At 43.2% G+C, this 18,629-nt stretch overlaps 1 protein-coding gene across 1 annotated transcript in view; it reads left to right on the top strand.

The window, feature by feature from the left end:
* The window catches only part of PSD2 (pleckstrin and Sec7 domain containing 2), a gene marked incomplete at both ends in the record, with an annotated part of 82,979 nt that overhangs the window by 14,964 nt on the left and 49,386 nt on the right, over positions 1-18,629 (top strand). The window contains one exon of the mRNA XM_081325569.1: positions 11,311-11,369. Within this exon, the coding sequence (XP_081181695.1) occupies positions 11,311-11,369 (59 nt within the window). The remainder of the gene's footprint in view (positions 1-11,310; positions 11,370-18,629) is intronic.

Genomic DNA, 18,629 nt, shown 5'->3' with positions numbered 1-18,629 from the left:
TTATCATTTCTCTTCCTGCCCCTATTTTCAGTAAGACAATTAGATACAATATGGTGAGCTGTAGCTTCAATGCTATTATAATAGTGTTCTTGGTATATTTATTTATTTATTTTTTATTTATTTATTTATTTATTTATTTATTTATTCATTTATTTATTTATTTATGGGACTTATATGCCGCCCTATCTCCCGAAGGACTCAGGGCGGCTAACAACAATAAAAAACAACAATACAAAAATTAAAAAAAGAATTAAATAACAGCCCCAAAATAAATTAACTACACAGTTAAAAATTAAAACATATTTAAAAACCCATCATCAATCCAGGTCAGCCTGATGGAAGAAAAAAGTTTTGAGGTCGCGGCGAAAGGACCGGAGGTCCGGGGCCATCCGAAGCTCAAGGTGGAGTTGGTTCCAAAGGGCTGGTGTTCCCACAGAGAAGGCCCTCCCCCTGGGAGTCGCCAGCCGACATTGTCTGGCCGACGGCACCCTGACGAGGCCCTCTCTGTGTGAGCGCACTGGGCGATGGGAAGTCATCCCCGGTAGCAGACGGTCCTGCAAATATTTGTGGCCAAGAATATAAGGTTCCAAAGACATGTAACAGCAGCAATGCTTTGGTTCTGTTCACCTTTGGCTCTGATTATCTTCAGATGGTTTTATCTAATATACAAAAATGTTGCATGTGAAGATGGTGATAAACCTACTACGTCCTGCTTTTCTTCCTATGGCTTCCCATTCTCCTTTCAGTTCCTTCCATACCACTTTTTTTTATAAGGCATGATACTGTGTGAAGGAATAAGGGCCATGTGCAGAGGAAGTAAAGTGCACGAGAAGGATAGAATTAAGTACTTAAAAGAGGCACCACACACGACACTTGAAATATCAAATGGTACATTTCTTATATCTTATGTAGTTTAGGCCAGAGGTCCCCAACCTTTTGGGCTCCAGGGACCGGTTACGTGGAGAGAGATCTTTCCATGGAGGATGCATGGTTTTGTGTGCTGCCTGCATCCCATGGATGGGGCTTTGCTTGTTTACGCCTAGCCTGGTTGCTGGCATGCCACAGCCCGGTACTGGTCCTTGGACCGGGGGTTGGGGACCCCTGGTTTAGGCTGAAAAATTAGGGCCTTCTTCACGAGTAAACTTGGTGAAGTTTGAGTTGGAGATTCAAAGAGGATATGGTTTGATCTAAATCAGTGTTTTTTTAAAGTTAGCAACTTTAAAAAGTGTGGACTTCACACCAGCTAGCATTATGAAAGTTGAAATCCACGCATCTTAAAATCCACACATCTTAAAGCCTATACCAGGGGTAGGCAACCTTGGCTCTTTTATGACTCGTGGACTTCAGCTCCCAGAATTCCTGAGCTAGCAAGGCTGAGGGGAAAGGGAGAGGTTTCCAAGCTGAGCCATGCTGGCTCAGGAATTCTGGGAGTTGAAGTCCACGAGTCATAAAAGAGCCAAGGTTGCCTACCCCTGGCCTATACTCATGATTTGAGATTTCAAGACAAACCTATTCAACTCAAGCTGCTTCAAAGTTCATCTGAAAAGAAATCAGGCTAAAGGCTATAATGGGGAAACATAAAACATCTGGAGATGCTTCATTGGGGGGGGGCAAAATGGGATATAAATAAGAGAGATTACACATTCTTTACAAAGGTGTAATAACTTGGCGGTAGCAGAAGACCTTTGGAGGATAATTGTTTTATAGTTTTGTAGTTGTTGGCATCAAGTCTGAATGTTATTTTTCTAAAAAAAATGTTGGAGCTTATGTTTTGGTTTTATTGTATTTATTGTGTATGTGCGAATATATATATATATTTGCTATATTGCTATTGCTTTTGTATGCCTCTTAAAATTCTAGGGACTGAGTTAGTTTATAGATTTCACATATTTATACATTAAAAAAAATAAACGAAAACCAATTTTAAATGTTCTCCAATAACTTCAAAAATTTAGCAAGGTGATAAAATTCACTGACCGGCTGCAGCTATCTATTCTGTCTTTACTGTATCTGCTCAGTTCACTGCCAAATGGGGCTATCCTGATTTTGTGTGTGTAGTACTGTAAATGGTAAACAGAACAATTGGTAGAGATCCTCTTTGACATATCAACAGTCAGAGGGAAAAGCTTGTGGCACTGTAGCAGAAATGGAGTAAATGGTCTGGCTATAGGTTATCTCTAGGCTCCTTCCTCTGCGCCCGCCCCCCCCGCCATCTATGCTGTTATAACTGGAGCTGAAAAAGGAAAAACAACAACAACAAACAGATCGATATCATGAGCAGAGCAGAGTCTCAAGCAGTTGTTTTACTTCCTCTTCTTTTTTATATAGACAATGAAAGTAGATTTCCAAATTCTTTGGTCCTCCTTTGGGAAACAATGGTGGGGGGGAGGGTTATTCCTGTTATTTCATTGATTTGGTGTTTTATGCTTCTATTTCTACCGTAAACAAACTCAGACTCCTACCAACTGAGCAGCTTAGTGCAATTGAAAAATTCTGATTGGCCACCAACATAGCGTATCCCTATCCCCTTCTTAGGAGAATAGCTGCATTTGAAATTGACTAGGCCCCAAAATGGAAGAAGTATCCATATCAGGGTGAAATGGCAAAAAATGCCACTCTCATCCCATTCACTACCAGTCACTTGTCTTTGTCTCCATGGAAACTGTGCTGGGAGAGAGGAATCCTAACAGATTTTATAATAATAATAATAAAGTTGGAAGGGACCTTGGAGGTCATCTAGTCCAACCCCCTGCTCAACCCCCTATACCATTTCAGACAAATGGCTGTCCAGTCTCTTCTTAAAACTTCCAGTGTTGGAGCGTTCACAGCTTCTGGAGGCAGGTTGTTCCACTGATTAATTGTTGTGTCAGGAAATTTCTCCTTAGTTCTAGGTTGCTTCTCTCTTTGGTTAGTTTCCATCCATTGCTTCTTGTCCTGCCTTCAGGTGCTTTGGAGAATAGCTTGACTCCCTCTTTGTGGCAGCCCCTGAGATATTGGAACACTGCTATCATGTCACTCCTCGTCCTTTTCTTCATTAGACTAGACATACCCAATTTCAGCAACTGTTCTTTATATGTTTTAGCCTCCAGTCCCCTGATCATCTTTGTTGCTCCTCTCTGTACTCTTTCTAGAGTCTCGACATCTTTTTTACATCGTAGTGACCAAAACTGGATGCAGTATTCCAAGTGTGGCCTTACCAAGGCATTATAAAGTGTTATTAACACTTCACGTGATCTTGATTCTATCCTTCTTTTAATGCAGCCTAGCACTGTGTTGGCTTTTTTTTGGCAGCTGCAGCACACTGCTGGTTCTTATTTAAGTGTTTGTCCACTAGGACTCCAAAATCCCTCTTACAGTTGCTACTATTGAGCAAGGTACCATCTATATACTATCCCTGTGCATTTGGTTTTTCTTGCCTAAATATAGAACCTTACTTTTTTCACCATTGAATTTCATTTTGTTAAGATAGCGCCCAATATTCAAGATCCTTCTGTATCTTAAGCCTATCTTCGGGAGGGTTGGCTATTCCTGCCAGTTTGGCGTCTGCAAATTTGATGAATTCCCCATCTATCCCCTCATCCAAATCATTAATGAAGATGTTGAAAAGCACTGGGGCCAGAACAGAGCCCTGGGCCACCCCACTACACACTTCACATTATACACTTGCTGATGTCATTGGGTGCTATCACTTTTAAGGGTAGGACACCTGTTTCATGAAGAGTAAAATAATTAGGCTTCCTGAAAGCTGGAAAAAAAATCTGTTGTGTATTACTAATTGTTATTTACATTAGTTAAACAAAAGTTACAGAACTGAGGTAAAACCGCGGCAGCTTTTGACAGCTGTCAAAAGCTGCCGGGCGAACCGCGCAAGCGCCAAAAGTGACAGCTCAACACGCGCTACAGATGACAGCTCCGAGCTGTCAAAACCAAACGAACCCGATTGGCGGAGACCACGGCGCGGGAGAAGACTCACCCGGGATTGGTCGATCCGCCGGCAGCTGTCAGTATAAATAGTTGTCATGTTCCCTTGTTCTTCGCCTGGTTCAGAATAAAAAGTTAAATTGTTAACTTGCTGTCTCGCCTGCTTCTTAGCTAAAGCACTGGCGACGAGGATGGGATGCTGCTTGCTTAGCTGAAGTCACTACCTAAGGGAAGAAGAGATTTTTTTCCTTAGCCGAGCTGGTCATTTGCTGAAGTCACTGGAAGTCAAACTTCCATTCAACGCAAGCAGCGGCACCTCAAATACAGACAGCATGACGAATCACGGCCACATTCGAGAATTCGATACCCGCCACCCAGAAGGCTGGGAATCGCATCTGGGCCAGGTAGAAGGGTACCTGGTAGTCAAGAAGATAACGGATGACCGGGCCAAGGCGGCCGCCCTCCTCTGGCTCAGCGGCCCCGCCGTTTATGATGCCGCTGTGGGGATCTTCACCCCGGAGCCGGTCGCCACCATCTCTTATGCAGACCTTACTGAGGGGCTGAGTAAATACTTCATGCCCCTCAAGTCAGAACTCTACTGGAGAGTGAACTTCGCTCGGAAACTCCAGCTTCCTGACGAGTCAGCAAATGACTTCATAACCAGGGTCAGGCATGCCGCACGTCGGTGCCGGTTCCCGGATTTGGAAGACCGAATCCGGGACCAGATTGTCATAGGGCTTAAGGACGAACGGCTGAGGAAGAAGCTGATCGCCAAGCCTGAAATGACAATGACCGATGTGGCTAGAGAAGTCATCGCATACGAAGACTGCCACGGAGACGACCGACGGGTACCGGACAGCGGACCACGGGGGTCCGTGCACCAGGAAGACGGCAGGTTCAGCGGTTCTGAGGACGACGACGGCCCCACAGATATAGACGCGGTGCAACGGCGGTTCGAGAAACTGAGGATGCAACGCAACTACAGGGGGGGCCCTGCCAGCAATCAGAGGGGGCCCAATTTTCCGAATAACAGGGCGAAATGTGCCAGCTGCGGCGGAAGCCACCCCAGGGCAACATGCCGGTTCCGCAGCGCCAAGTGCCACGGGTGCGGGAAGACAGGTCACCTCAAAGCCGTATGCCGCAGCCGGAGCCGGGAAAACCTGCACGACCTGGAGGTGACAGCCGAAGGTATGGCCCCACATACACTAAGAGCTAGGCACAGCCCCAGAACCCCAGTGTCTAACGTAAGGGGAAGGGCAGAGAAACATACAGTCCACAACATCCTTAAGCCCAAAATTAAGGTGGACGTCCGGATTCAGGGAATTCCCTGTGAGATGGAGGTGGACTCTGGGTCCTCCGTCTCACTAATCTCTTGGCAAACGTACAGGGACATTTGTAACCGTAGTAAGGAAGGACCCGCCCTTAGACCCACTAAACTCCGCCTAGCCGACTTCCAGAAAACGCCCATTAAACTCCGGGGAAAAGCTTCCGTCTCCGTAGAGTTCAAAAAATTTAAAGGATCCCTTCCTATTTTGGTGACCCAAGAAAACAGAATAAGCCTGCTAGGATTAGACTGGTTTGAGGCACTAGGAATAGCGTTGACAGGTGTCAACGCCATTCAGCTGTCAAAATTGGAATCCGTCTGCCGTCAATTCGCGGACGTTTTTGACAGCTCACTTGGGAAATACACGGGACCGCCCGTATCACTTAAACTGAACCCAAATGTGATGCCTGTCAGAATCAAGGCCAGAAGGGTTCCCTTCGCTTTAAGGGAAAAAATAGAAGCGGAGCTCGACAGATTAACAAACTTAGGGGTCCTCGAACCGGTAGAAGGGGCCGAGTGGGAGACTCCCATAGTGACCCCAGTTAAACCAAACGGCCAAATAAGATTATGCGCCGATTATAAAGCGACCCTCAACCTCGCTTTAAACGCACATGCCTACCCGGTCCCGGCTGTCAAAGACATCCTGGCGGCCATTAAGTCAGGCGCCATATTTGCCAAATTAGACTTGGCGCAGGCGTATTTACAGTTGCCTGTCACCCCTGACACGGCTTTGGCTCAAACAATAGTCACCCACAAGGGAGCATTCAAAATTAACCGCCTTCAATTTGGCATCTCTGCAGCCCCGGGAATCTTCCAGGAAATCATGGAGAAAACACTTAAGGGAATCCCCGGGGTCTGCCCATATTTTGATGACGTCCTAATTGCAGGGGAATCAGAAAATGACCTGGCTGACAAACTAACTAAGGTACTCCTAAGGTTCAGGAAGGCTGGTCTCAAATTAAAAAAAGACAAATGCTCCATCGGGGTGCCCTCAACAGAGTTCTTAGGGTTTAAAATAGACGCTAAGGGAATTCACCCCACGGACACAAAAATTAAAGCTATCAAAACAGCACCGACCCCCAAAAACAAACAAGAACTTCAGGCTTTCTTAGGGTTAGTCAACTTTTACCACACCTTCCTACCGCATAAAGCCTCCATTGCAGAACCCTTACATAGATTACTAGACAAGGGCAAACCCTGGTCGTGGACCCCTGAGCATGATAAAAGTTTTAACTTCCTAAAAAACTTACTCTCCAGCAGCACAACCGTAGCCCTTTTTAACGAACAGCTGCCCTTATGTCTCGCCTGTGATGCCTCCCCGTACGGCATCGGAGCGGTCCTAAGCCATTTAACTACAGAAGGAATACAGACCCCTGTAGCGTTCTATTCGAGAACGCTGTCAAAACCTGAGCGGAATTACGCTCAAATCGATAAAGAGGCTCTAGCTATAGTGGCCAGCGTAAAAAAATTTCATGATTACCTGTATGGTCGACCATTCACTATTTATACTGACCATAAGCCCCTGTTAGGACTCTTTACAGTAAACAGGCTAACACCACAAATATTATCTCCCCGCATCCTGAGATGGTCTACATTTCTATCAGCCTATTCATACAAACTAGAATACAGGCCAGGGAAAACCATGGGCCATGCAGACGGCCTGAGCAGACTGCCGCAGCCAATTGTTGACCCAGACCCAGCACCAGCTGGAAGGATACTGGCTATCTCAGAACTGCCAGAATGCCCCTTAACTGTCAAAGATATCTCCGCAGCTACCGCGGGAGACAAAATCCTAGGCAGAGTCCTAGGCTATGTCACAACGGGCTGGCAATATGCACCCCAGGAACCACAATTCCAACCTTACTTCTTAAAACAAAAGGAATTATCCACCCATCAGGGATGTCTCTTATGGGGCTGCAGAGTAATCATCCCTGACAAACACAGGCTTAAGGTGCTAGATAGCCTCCACGAAGGGCACCCGGGCACCGTCAAAATGAAGGCTCTGGCCAGGAGCTATGTGTGGTGGCCGGGTATAGACAAACACATTGAGGCACACGTAGCTGGCTGCTATTCCTGCCAGCTAGTTAGAGCAGCTCAGCCACAGGCGCCCGTACATAGATGGGAAACGACAAAGTCACCTTGGTCCCGCATTCATATAGATTATGCAGGTCCGTTCCAGGGACAATCATTCCTAATTGTCGTTGACAGCTTTTCAAAATGGCTGGAAGTGGCGCCGGTAGCCAACACAACCTCCTCGGCCACTATACAAGTTTTAAGGGGATTATTCGCCACACACGGCCTCCCTGATGTTATAGTTTCCGATAACGGGCCCCAATTTACCTCCTACGAATTCCAGAGTTTCACAACGGCGAACTCTATTAGGCACACCACCTCGGCTCCCTTTCACCCATCATCGAACGGCTTGGCAGAGGTGATGGTAAAATCAACCAAGGAGGCCCTGCGCAAGATCATCTCCGGCAACTGGCACCAACGACTGGCACAATTTCTTCTCTCCCAACACACCACGCCTTGCACAACTACCGGAAAGTCCCCAGCAGAGCTTCGCTGGGGCAAAAGATTGACCACCAGACTGGACCGTCTCCACCCAGACAGATCCCCTCCAGACCCAGACCTACCCCTCCATCATAGAACTCTCACCACTGGGCAAGCTGTCTGGGCGAGAAACTACGGGGGAGGAAACAAATGGACACAAGGGGTGGTCATCGAACAAACAGGCCCCTTGTCTTACATCATTGACATCGGACAAAATATACACATCCGCAGACACATAGACCAACTACGCCAACGCAGTCCTCAAACTATAGGGGGAAGGGGTGACGACGAAATACCGACAGAAGCACCGGCGAAAAGACTGGCACGACAGGACTCCCCTGATCGGAGCATACCAGTTCAACACCCCACTCCAATTTACGCAGATCCTGCAGAGCCAAACCCCCCACCCCCGGAACCGACCCAAGAGGCGCCAAGAGAACCAGAACATACTACCGAGGCTACCCCCCGGCGCTCCGAGAGATTAAAGAAACCTCCCACATACCTGAAAGACTATGAATGGGGAAAACCAAAGAAGAAACAGTTGGGGTAAAATCAACTCAATCAGAGGGAGGGGGAAGGGGTGTTGTGTATTACTAATTGTTATTTACATTAGTTAAACAAAAGTTACAGAACTGAGGTAAAACCGCGGCAGCTTTTGACAGCTGTCAAAAGCTGCCGGGCGAACCGCGCAAGCGCCAAAAGTGACAGCTCAACACGCGCTACAGATGACAGCTCCGAGCTGTCAAAACCAAACGAACCCGATTGGCGGAGACCACGGCGCGGGAGAAGACTCACCCGGGATTGGTCGATCCGCCGGCAGCTGTCAGTATAAATAGTTGTCATGTTCCCTTGTTCTTCGCCTGGTTCAGAATAAAAAGTTAAATTGTTAACTTGCTGTCTCGCCTGCTTCTTAGCTAAAGCAAAATCAAAATCAAATGATTTATGTACACAGCCATTGCCATGTGTTAGAAATTTTGAATAAATCAAGACAGAGCTGTAATCCAGGAAATCCTAGCTTCTGGATAGCCAATTATTCAACAGGTCAGGTGGACACAACTCAAAAGGTATTATACAGCTGTTACATCTGAACAGTTTTAACCATCATACGATAATAACAGCAAAGCAAACAGTGGAAAAACAGGAAGGGCTCCAAATGGAAAACTGTATTCCTTTCCCCCTCCAAATTCTGTGATTAAATAGTATAAAAAAGGCCACAGTGGTTCTGGCTATAACACTGAGTGGTCATTGAAACATCACTCAAATAGAGGAAAGATATAATAAGACAGGTGATAGAAGAAGAGAGTTAAACCATAAGTAAAACACACCTCCTCACAAAAAAGAGTGACTGTCAGGTGATCTAGAAAGAATCATGGAATTGAAAGGGATCTTGGAGGTCTTCTACTCCAGTCTTCTTGCACAGGACAGGAATACTCAGACCATCCAAAATAAGTAGATATCCAACATTTGTTGCTCTGCTGCTTAATAGCTCTTACAGTCAGAAATTTCTCCTTATTTTAAATTTGGATCTCTCAGTGTAAAGCTTTTATCCACCAGCTCTTGTCTTTCCTTTAGGTGCGCTGAAGAATAAATCCACACCCCTTCCCTTTTGTCATCCATGTTTTAGAAGATTGTTGCCATACTCCTATTAGCCTTCTCTTCTTTTGACTAAACTTACCCATTTCTTTTCACTGTTCTTTATGGCTTTAGCTTCCAGTCCCTTCACCAGCTTTGTTGCTGTTCTCTTTCCATTACCTCGGCATCTTTTTTGTGTTGTGGTTTCCAGAACTGATTACAGTATTTCATGATGATCTGTCCAACATTTTACCACCAGTAAAATGGTACTATCACTTCCCATGATCTGGTCCCAAGGCCCGTATTCATGCAAATCATGTCATTGGCTCTTTTGGCAGTTGCTATTTTAGGCTTACCGTAATCTGTAATCTACCAGGATGTAGATACTTTTCTCTAGCACTAGTGCTGAGCCACGTGCTGCCTGCCTTGTACCTGTGCATCTGATTTTCCCTAGGTAATTTCAGAACCTAGCTTTTTTTTCTTACCATTGAAAAGCATTTTGTTAGCTAGAGCCCATTTTCTAAATTTGTCCTTTTTGTTTACCCCAAGAGTTCTTTATGCAACAAGATTTCATCAGCTGTCCCCCATTTTTATTTCTCTGGCATTGCTTATGGTTGGGCCTTATTATCTCATTTTTCCTAACCCTTCTGAATTACCGTATTCTGCTCAGGATTTTCATACATGAAGTTTTTCTTACTTTTCTCCCTCATTTATCAAAATCAACCCTCTTGAAGACTAAAACACTGGTCTGATTACCTTAGTTCTCCCTGCCTGAAATACACTGAATTATAGATCATGTGTCCTTTCCTTTCCTTTTTTTTGAATGGCATATTAAATGTGGCTGGCAGGCATTTGAGAAGCTAAGCACAATTTTCAAGAACAACCTCCCTCTATGCCTGAAGAGAAAAGTTTTCAATCAGTGTGTGCTACCTGCTCTAACATATGCCAGTGAAACATGGACACTTATCTCACAATCGATATAAAAGCTACGGGTGGCGCAAAGAGCCATGAAAAGATACATGCTCGGCATTACAAGACAAGATGGAAGGACCTGCACATAGATTAGAGAACAAAGGAAAGTATACGGTATCATCAAGAGAGGAAAAGAATTGAAATGGAAATGGGCTGGTCACATAGCAAGAAAAGCTGATGGCAGGTGGACCAAGGCAGTTGTAGAATGGATCCCACTTGATAAAAAGCATCCACAAAAGAGACCTAAAACAAGATGGATCCATGACATCAGCAAGTATTGCGGACCCAATTGGCCAAAGAAAGCTCAAGACCATATTGATTGGAAATATGCAGAAGAGGACTTCATCCTGCAGTGGATAGGCAATGGCTAAAAAGATGATGATGATAGATCATATGGCCACTCTGCCAAATTTCCTAAAATTATCACTTCTTCAACTATTTCTTCCCTAGTAGAATGCATTAGACCCAATATGGCTGAACCTTGAGTTCCCTCCTTCACCTTATGGATAATAAAAGTGTCTGCAAGGCACATAAAGAACCTGATAGAGCAGTTATTGCAATGTTTGATTCCTAATTAATGTGGGATAGCTGAAATTCCCTCATTTCCACAGCAATGTGTTTCCTGGACTCCTCATACATCTGAATAGTAAGTATTTCAGTTGCATTTTCTGCTTGGATGGTACACACACAACATTGTCATTATTGTTCTTTTTTCTTTTAATATGTACCAGATGCTTTGGGCACTTTTCACCCTTTGTGTCACAATTAAATGAAGGAATATTATTAAGAATTTGAAGAGTTCCTGGATTTGGGACAAAATTAATCTTATCAGCTTCTGCTAGCTGTTTGTTCCCAGATGCTCAAATCTTGTCCTCCCCAGTGAGCTAAGCAGATATAGGAGCTGCCTTGTGTTGAATATATTCCTTGGGACTAATTTTAAAGTATATTAAATTCCTTGTGTTTTCCAGATGGAATCCATACACTCACCTGTGCTCTGATGCTGCTAAACACTGATCTCCATGGCCATGTAAGTATGGCTAATAAAGAGACTAACTTTGATTCTCCCCTGAGATTCCCCCTTTGACTCTTCTTTTATGGTAAATATGAGGCTACCTGGGAATACTAGAATAATTTGGAAATGAATATTGTAAAACAAATGGTAGAGGGGAGTGACTTAAACATTTCAATTAAATCTGGTTTCATGCTCCAGGTAGAGCAAAAGACACTGCCAAACGTAGCCTTTTTAAAAAATGTATTTTTGATCTTAGCTAGAATAGAAATTAAAATTATTTTCAAAATATTTGGTAACATAAAACTCTCTAGTTTCTATTCTTCACCTAGCATAGGAATTAGCAATGTGTTTTACCTCAATATGAAGAAATTTTCAAGTTAACCACCGGATTTAATATGTTCAAGTGAAGGATTAGCCACTGTTGATTTGCTTCTTTAGCTCATCAACCCTTGAGAAAATCCTGAACCATCTTGACATATGAAGCTACCTGGAATGTCTGCATGCTTTCATTAAGGTTATAATGAAATACAGGCTTGAGGTTTGAACAACAACCCATTTTTCATTCCCTGCTTTACTTATGATGCTTAATGAATTTGTGACTCCAAATTAACCTAATAAAATATTGCCCTACTGAGAAGAGACTGAGATATAATAATCTTTCAGAATACAACGTCAAAATGTGTAACAATTTGGGGGAGAGGTCTGATGTTATCCTACCACAATTGATATAACTACAGATCTAGAACTTAACATATAAAAAACCCAGAACTTCATATATTGTAAATAATTCAAGTTATTTATTTATTATTGTAAATAATTCCATTTGTGTTAAATCTAATAACAATGACTCTGTCAGACCTACCCCAGTCTGATCCCTTAGGCAAGAAAAACCCTTGACTCCATTTGTTTGAAGTGAAAGTACTTTTACTAAGAGATGCTGGTTGTACTAAAGTCAGGCGGAATTTGAGTGCCCTGCACAACAAAATCAAACTATGTCTTTCAATCCCATCCCTCTCCCCCAACCAGTCCAATCCTAGCCTATGTGATGGTGCTTGGATGTTTTGGGATTGCTGAGGTGTTTGGGCTGGTAACTTTCGATACTCAGGGCAAGCAGCCTTGAAGATGCCTTGGCACGAATCAATCCTGCAGTGATCTGCTTTTCTTCAGCTGTTATCCCACCTCCCAAATTCCCACAAAAATGCATACAGGTTTATTGCTGCCCATTTGTCCCCTCCCCCATGCCTCCCCTCCCAGTCCTTTGATGGCAGAACACCAGTGTGACGCCAAGCCAATGATGGTGGACCTGACAGATGGGGCTGCACTGTGAAAGGGAGATGGTGGCAGCTCTGATCTCCCCCTACCGGCCACCCCCCCTCCAGCCCCCTTGGCACCCCTTCTACACAATCCTATGTGACCGCAGTGTGGATGAGAGGCTCAGCCGGTGGGGGAGTCTTTCCTCCATGGAGGCGTCCCAGCCCTCCTGCCCCCATAGCCAGACCCCCTTTACTTCCCCCAGCCAGGACCTGCTGACCCCCACCCTCCTGCACCCACCCCAGTCTGAGACTCCTGCAGCCCCCCCCCCAAGCTGGGACCTCCAGCAGTTCTGAAACTGAGAGCTCCTACCCACCCCTGCTGGGACCTCCTGCCCCCACCCTAGCCTACCCTCCAAGCAGCCCACCCCGACCAAGGTGGAGGGAAGGCGAGGCAGAGAACCAATTGTTAAATTATTTGAAACCCACCACTGTGTATATGTGAAATTATTCATGGAACATTTTGGTTTTGCATTAGTATAGGAATAGGTAAAATCCAGTTCCCAAGATAGTATCACTGAAATTTGATGACAAGATAGTTGGAATTTAATAAAATGACTCTGGTCCATGCAGGGAGAAAGCTACTTTAAGCGTGGTAATAAAAGTGAGCTGCTTCTTGGAGGCTTCCCATTCTCATCCTTACCCTTGAATCTGCAAAGGGCAGGCAGGCAGGCTGACAGGGATACTCCGATGATACTCACTCTTATTCCTGATTTTTTTTTGTAACATTCAGTTTGTTAAATTGGTATATTAAAAAAGGAGAACTTAAATTATGTGCCTTTGTTAGATGAGGGCTGAAATTTGTTGAGTACACTGAAAAACAGTTACTTTAATTAAAAAAAAACAGTCCACACTTAAAAAATAAACCAGTGGCCTTGTAGATCAGTGGCATTAAATCTCCTAATTTGCATCTCTTTCTCTTATATATGTGGCATAATTTTTTACAGCTCAATCAATCAAATTTAAAGCTTCGCTTCATTAAAACTCTTTACAAGAATACAGTCCTCCCATCCATTTTGCTTTCAGTAATCAAGTTTTTTTAAAAAAAAGTATGACCATTAAAATAGTGCAAGATAAGTAATTGTAATATAGCACATCTATATAATAAAAACAATGCAAATGTAATCCCAGCTCCTTTTTGGAGATCTGTTGGGCCCTACAGGTCATTTCTTCATTTGGAAAGAGTCCACGTTTGTAAGAATCAGTTTTGAAGCACCTCCTTGCATTTCAAATGTGGTCCTTTGCTGTGAATATGACCTACTTAAAATGTACATTTCTGCCTGGATTTCCATCTTTTCTTATTGGCTTAAGTTTTCCTTTTTCCCCCCAGACGACTTGGTCCCTTTCAATCTTCCTCCTGCCTCTTTGCCCAGATCTTTGGTTAAAGTGGTCGATGGAAATTCTGACTATTGTGGATCTGTCCTTATTGTTGCCCACTTTTGCCATTTTTCGTTCTTTACTATTGCATTGTTTTATTGTTATTTTTCTCTGTTTCTGCTTAGTGAACCACATGGAATCAATGGTAGTTGGGCAGTATATAATTTTAATAATAAATACATTTAAATAAATAAAGGTTTTCTCTGATATCTGTCCAAGTCTCTGCCACCTTCCTCATTTTATAGAAATAAATATGATGAAATATGTGAGATACTTTGGCTCAGAACAACCAATTTCATTCAGTAGTGGAGCTGCGTGCGCTTGCTCACCACTCACATGGAACTATCCCCTCTCCCCCACACCAGTCCACAAAGCCAGAAAGGTTGAAGAACTCTGCCCTATACCATTCCAGACAAATGGCTGCCCAATCTCTTAAAATCCCCCAGTGTTGAATTCAATTGAACTTTATTTGGCCATGTGTGATTTGACACACAAGGAATTTGTCTCCGGCACAGAAGCACTCGGTGAACATGCAAACCAACAGATTATTCTTCATCATCATCATCATCATCACCATCACCATCATCATCATCACCAATAAAAGGGGGGAGTAAAGAATAATAAATAATAATACAACAGCCATACCATATGGGTAAAAATATATAGACATTAGACAGATGGAGCACCCACAACTTCTGGAGGCAAGCCATTCCACCAGTTAATTGTTCTCATTGTCAGGAAATTTCTCCTTAATTCTAGGTTGGTTCTCTCCTTGATTAGCTTCCATACATTGCTTCTGTCAGGCCTATCTGAGCTTGAACATTTAGGAAAGAAAGACCCTTGATTCCATTTGTATTGAAAGGTGCACTTTTACTAAAGCCAAGTGGTTACAGCATAAGGAAAGCCAGATCTGAATATTCCCACATAAACCCAGTGCATTTCCCTTCTCCCATTCACAATTGTCCAATGGTATTCAAACTAGGTGTTTTAGTAATAGTCCTAAGCTTTAGGGCCTCTGTGGTGGGTGTTTACATTCTGTTCTCATGCTTGGGTCTGGATCTGCCAAGCTGTTCTGGGCTAGCACTTCTGGTCCCTGTCATCCCCCCTCCCTCTATCCCCTTATCCTACCCCCTTTTATGACAGGATGCCATCAAAGTGAAGCAGGACTAAAGCAATGCGATGACAGACCTGACCTTCTGACCCCTTGAAAAAGTGGTTTATTCCTGAAACAGAAAACAAACAAACAACAGAAATGGTTAGAGTTTACAACGGTTTCAGTGGGATTTGTCAGGATATTTATTGTGAAATTTGCAGAGGAGTCTTGGGGCTCAAACGCGTTGAGCATCAACCCATTCAGTTTCAGAAGGGGGAAATCCTTCCATGATAACAAGTATTGTATTTTTCCTCTATGTTTATGTGAATCTAAGATCTTTTTGACTTCAGAATGTTGTTCTCCCTCAGTAAGGACGGGTTGGAGGTGGTTTCTTTGCTAGGTGTAAGTGGGAAGTAATTGCCAGTTTCAATAGGCTGCAGTGGAAAACTAGGTGAATGCATCTGAGGGTTTTTGGTAATTCCAATTGCACTGTCACAGGGTTGATAATTTTAATTATAGGGAAAGGTCCAATGTATTTTGTCCAAATTTCTTTGAGGGTTATCTTGATTGGAGGTATTTGGTAAATAAGTAGACTTTGTCTCCAGCGTTAAAGTCTTTTGGTTTGGGTCATTTGTTATTAGCTTATTTTTTGTATGTTTCACGTGTTTCTTCCAGTGCTTTGCAAACTACTGGCAAGATGCTTTGTAGTTTATCGATCCAGTCTGTTAATGATATATTTTGGGGATTGATTTGCTGCAGTTCTGGTATGACCATGAAGTCTTGACCTGGTGTAAAGAACAGTGTAAAACCAATGCTGCTGTGGACTGTGTTGTTGTATGCTACCTCCATGAATGGAAGGTTGTCAGCCCAACTGTCTTGTTGGTAGTTAACATAGCACCTTGCTCCAGGATGCCATTTGTGCATTCATAGCCTCCATTCGTCTGGAGATAATGGGAGGAACTAAATCCTTGCATGGTGCCCAGCATCCTTAGGAATTCTTGCCAAAATTGAGAGGTGAATTGAATCTGCAATCTGAGATGATCCTCTGTGGGGTACTATGGAATCTATATACAGGTTGCACAAAGAGCTTGGCCAGCGTGCGTGCAAAGGGGATTTGGGGACATAGCATGAAGTGCATCTGTTTCTAAAACAGGTTAATTACCACCCAGATCACCGTGTTTCCTGTCCATTTAAGAGGCTGGCTCAGCTTGGGTTTTCCCTCTCTCTTAGTCTTAGAAGGTTAGTGATAGGTAGTGCAAATGATGGGATGAATTTTAACAAACTCAGAGAAAGCCTAAGAAAGATTCCATGGATAAAAATCCTAAAATGAAAAACAAGAAGCATGGGAAACTCTGAAAAATATGATCATAAGAGCCTAATCCAGTACAATACCACTTAAGAAGAAAAGCAAGAAATCCAAGAAGAAACCAGTATGGTTGCACAAAGATCTCTCTGATAGAGGGAAAGACAAAAAGGACAAGTACAAAAAATGGAAAGAGGGACACATAACGAAGGCAGAACATCAGCAGATAGCCCAAATCTGCAAAGATGAAGTCAGGAAAGCAAAGGCTCAGATTGAACAAAGACTTGCAACAAAAGTGAAAGATAATTTTTTAAAAAGTTTCTTTCAGCATATAAATAACAAGAACAAGTTCAAGGAAACAGTCAATCCATTAAAGAGAGAAGATGACAAGGAAATAATAGGCAGCAGAGATAAAGCAGAACTGCTTAACTCATTCTTTGCATCAGTCCGCGTGCAAAAAACAACCTATATCCCAACCTACCAGACCCCTAACCGTTAAAGACAGACTAGAAATAAAAATTAAAATAAGCAAGAAAAAGGTTGGAGAACACCTATCTAATCTTGATAAATATAAGTCACTGGGATCTGGCAGATTACATCCCAGAGTTTTGAAGGAGCTGGCAGATATTATCTCAGACTCATTGTACCATACCTTTCAAAAATCCTGGAGCACTGGGAGAACTACTAGAGCATTGGAAAGAGCTGATGTAGTTTCCATCTTCAAAAAAGGAAAAAGAAAACAGACCCAGGAAACTGCAGACCAATCAGCCTAACATCAATACCTGGGAAGATACTGGAAAAAATAATCAAAAAATAGATCTGCCAACATGTAGAAGCAAATAAAGTTATAACTAATAGCCAGAATGAGTTTGTTAAAAACAGATCATGCCGAACCAATTTTATTTCATTGTTTGACAAAGTGACTAAATTAGTAGACCAGTGAAATGCTGTGGACATGCTATACTTAGACTTCAGCAAAGTAGGCCATAATCTACTTCTTGCAAAGCTAGAAAAATGTGGGATAGACAGCATCACCACCAGATGGATTTGTAACTGACTAAAAACCATATTCAATGAATAGTCCTTAATGGTACTACATCTACATAGAGGGAAGTAAGCAGTGGGGTAACACAAGGTTCTGTCTTGGGCCCAGGACTCTTCAATCACTTCATAAATGACTTAGATGAGGGAATAGAAGGAAAACTCATGAAATTTACGGATGATACTAAGCCGGCAAAAATAGCCAACAGCCCAGAAGACAAGCTGAGAATCCAAAAGGATCTAGACAGACTTGAACAATGGGCCCTATCCAACAAAATGAAATTTAATGTGGAGAAAAGCAAGGTTCTACACTTAGGCAGGAAAAACTAAAGGCACAAGTACAGATTAAGTGAAACCTGGCTCAAAAACAGTAACTGTGAGAGGGACGATCATGTAAATATGAGCCAGCAGTGTGCAGTACAAAAAACCTAATACAATCCTTGGTTGTATAAACAGAGGCATAAGATGTTGAGATTTTGGAAAAAGTGTAAAGAAGAGCAACTAAGATGATTAAAGACCTGGAGAGTAAAACTTACGAAGAACGATTGAAGGATTTGGGTTTGGCTAGTCTGTTGAAAAGAAGGACTAGGCGGGGACATGATAGCAGTATTCCAGTATTTGAGGGGCCGCCACAAAGAGGAGGGGGTCAACTTATTTTCCAAAGTACCAGAGGGCAGGACAAGAAACAATGGATGGAAACTACTCAAAGAGAGAAGCAATCTAGAATTAAGGAGAAACTTCCTAATAGTGAGGACAATTGACCAGCGGAACAGCTTGCAGTGAAAAATTGTGGGTGCTTCTTCACTGGAGATTTTAAGGAAGAGATTGGACAGTAAGTTGTCTGAAATGTTATAGGGTCTCCTGCTTGAGCAGGGGATTGGCTAGAAGACCTCCAAGGTCCCTTCCAGCTCTATTCTGATTGAAGAATTGCCAATAGAAATTGGCAAATCCCAGGAAGCTTTGGAGCTTACAGGTATGTGAGGTTCCGATTCCAGTACTGCACTCACCTTTTGGGGGTCCATCTTTACCCTCTTATGGGAAATAAAAAAGGTAAAGGTAAAGGTTCCCCCGCACATGCGTGCTAGTCGTTTCCGACTCTAGGGGCCGGTGCTCATCTCCGTTTCAAAGCCGAAGAGCCAGCGCTTGTCCGA

The sequence above is a fragment of the Vipera berus genome (assembly GCF_964194415.1).
Source record: "Vipera berus genome assembly, chromosome: 3".
Lineage (NCBI taxonomy): Eukaryota > Metazoa > Chordata > Lepidosauria > Squamata > Viperidae > Vipera > Vipera berus.
Note: the sequence above shows the minus strand (reverse complement) of the source record. Positions and strands in the feature narration are given on the sequence as shown.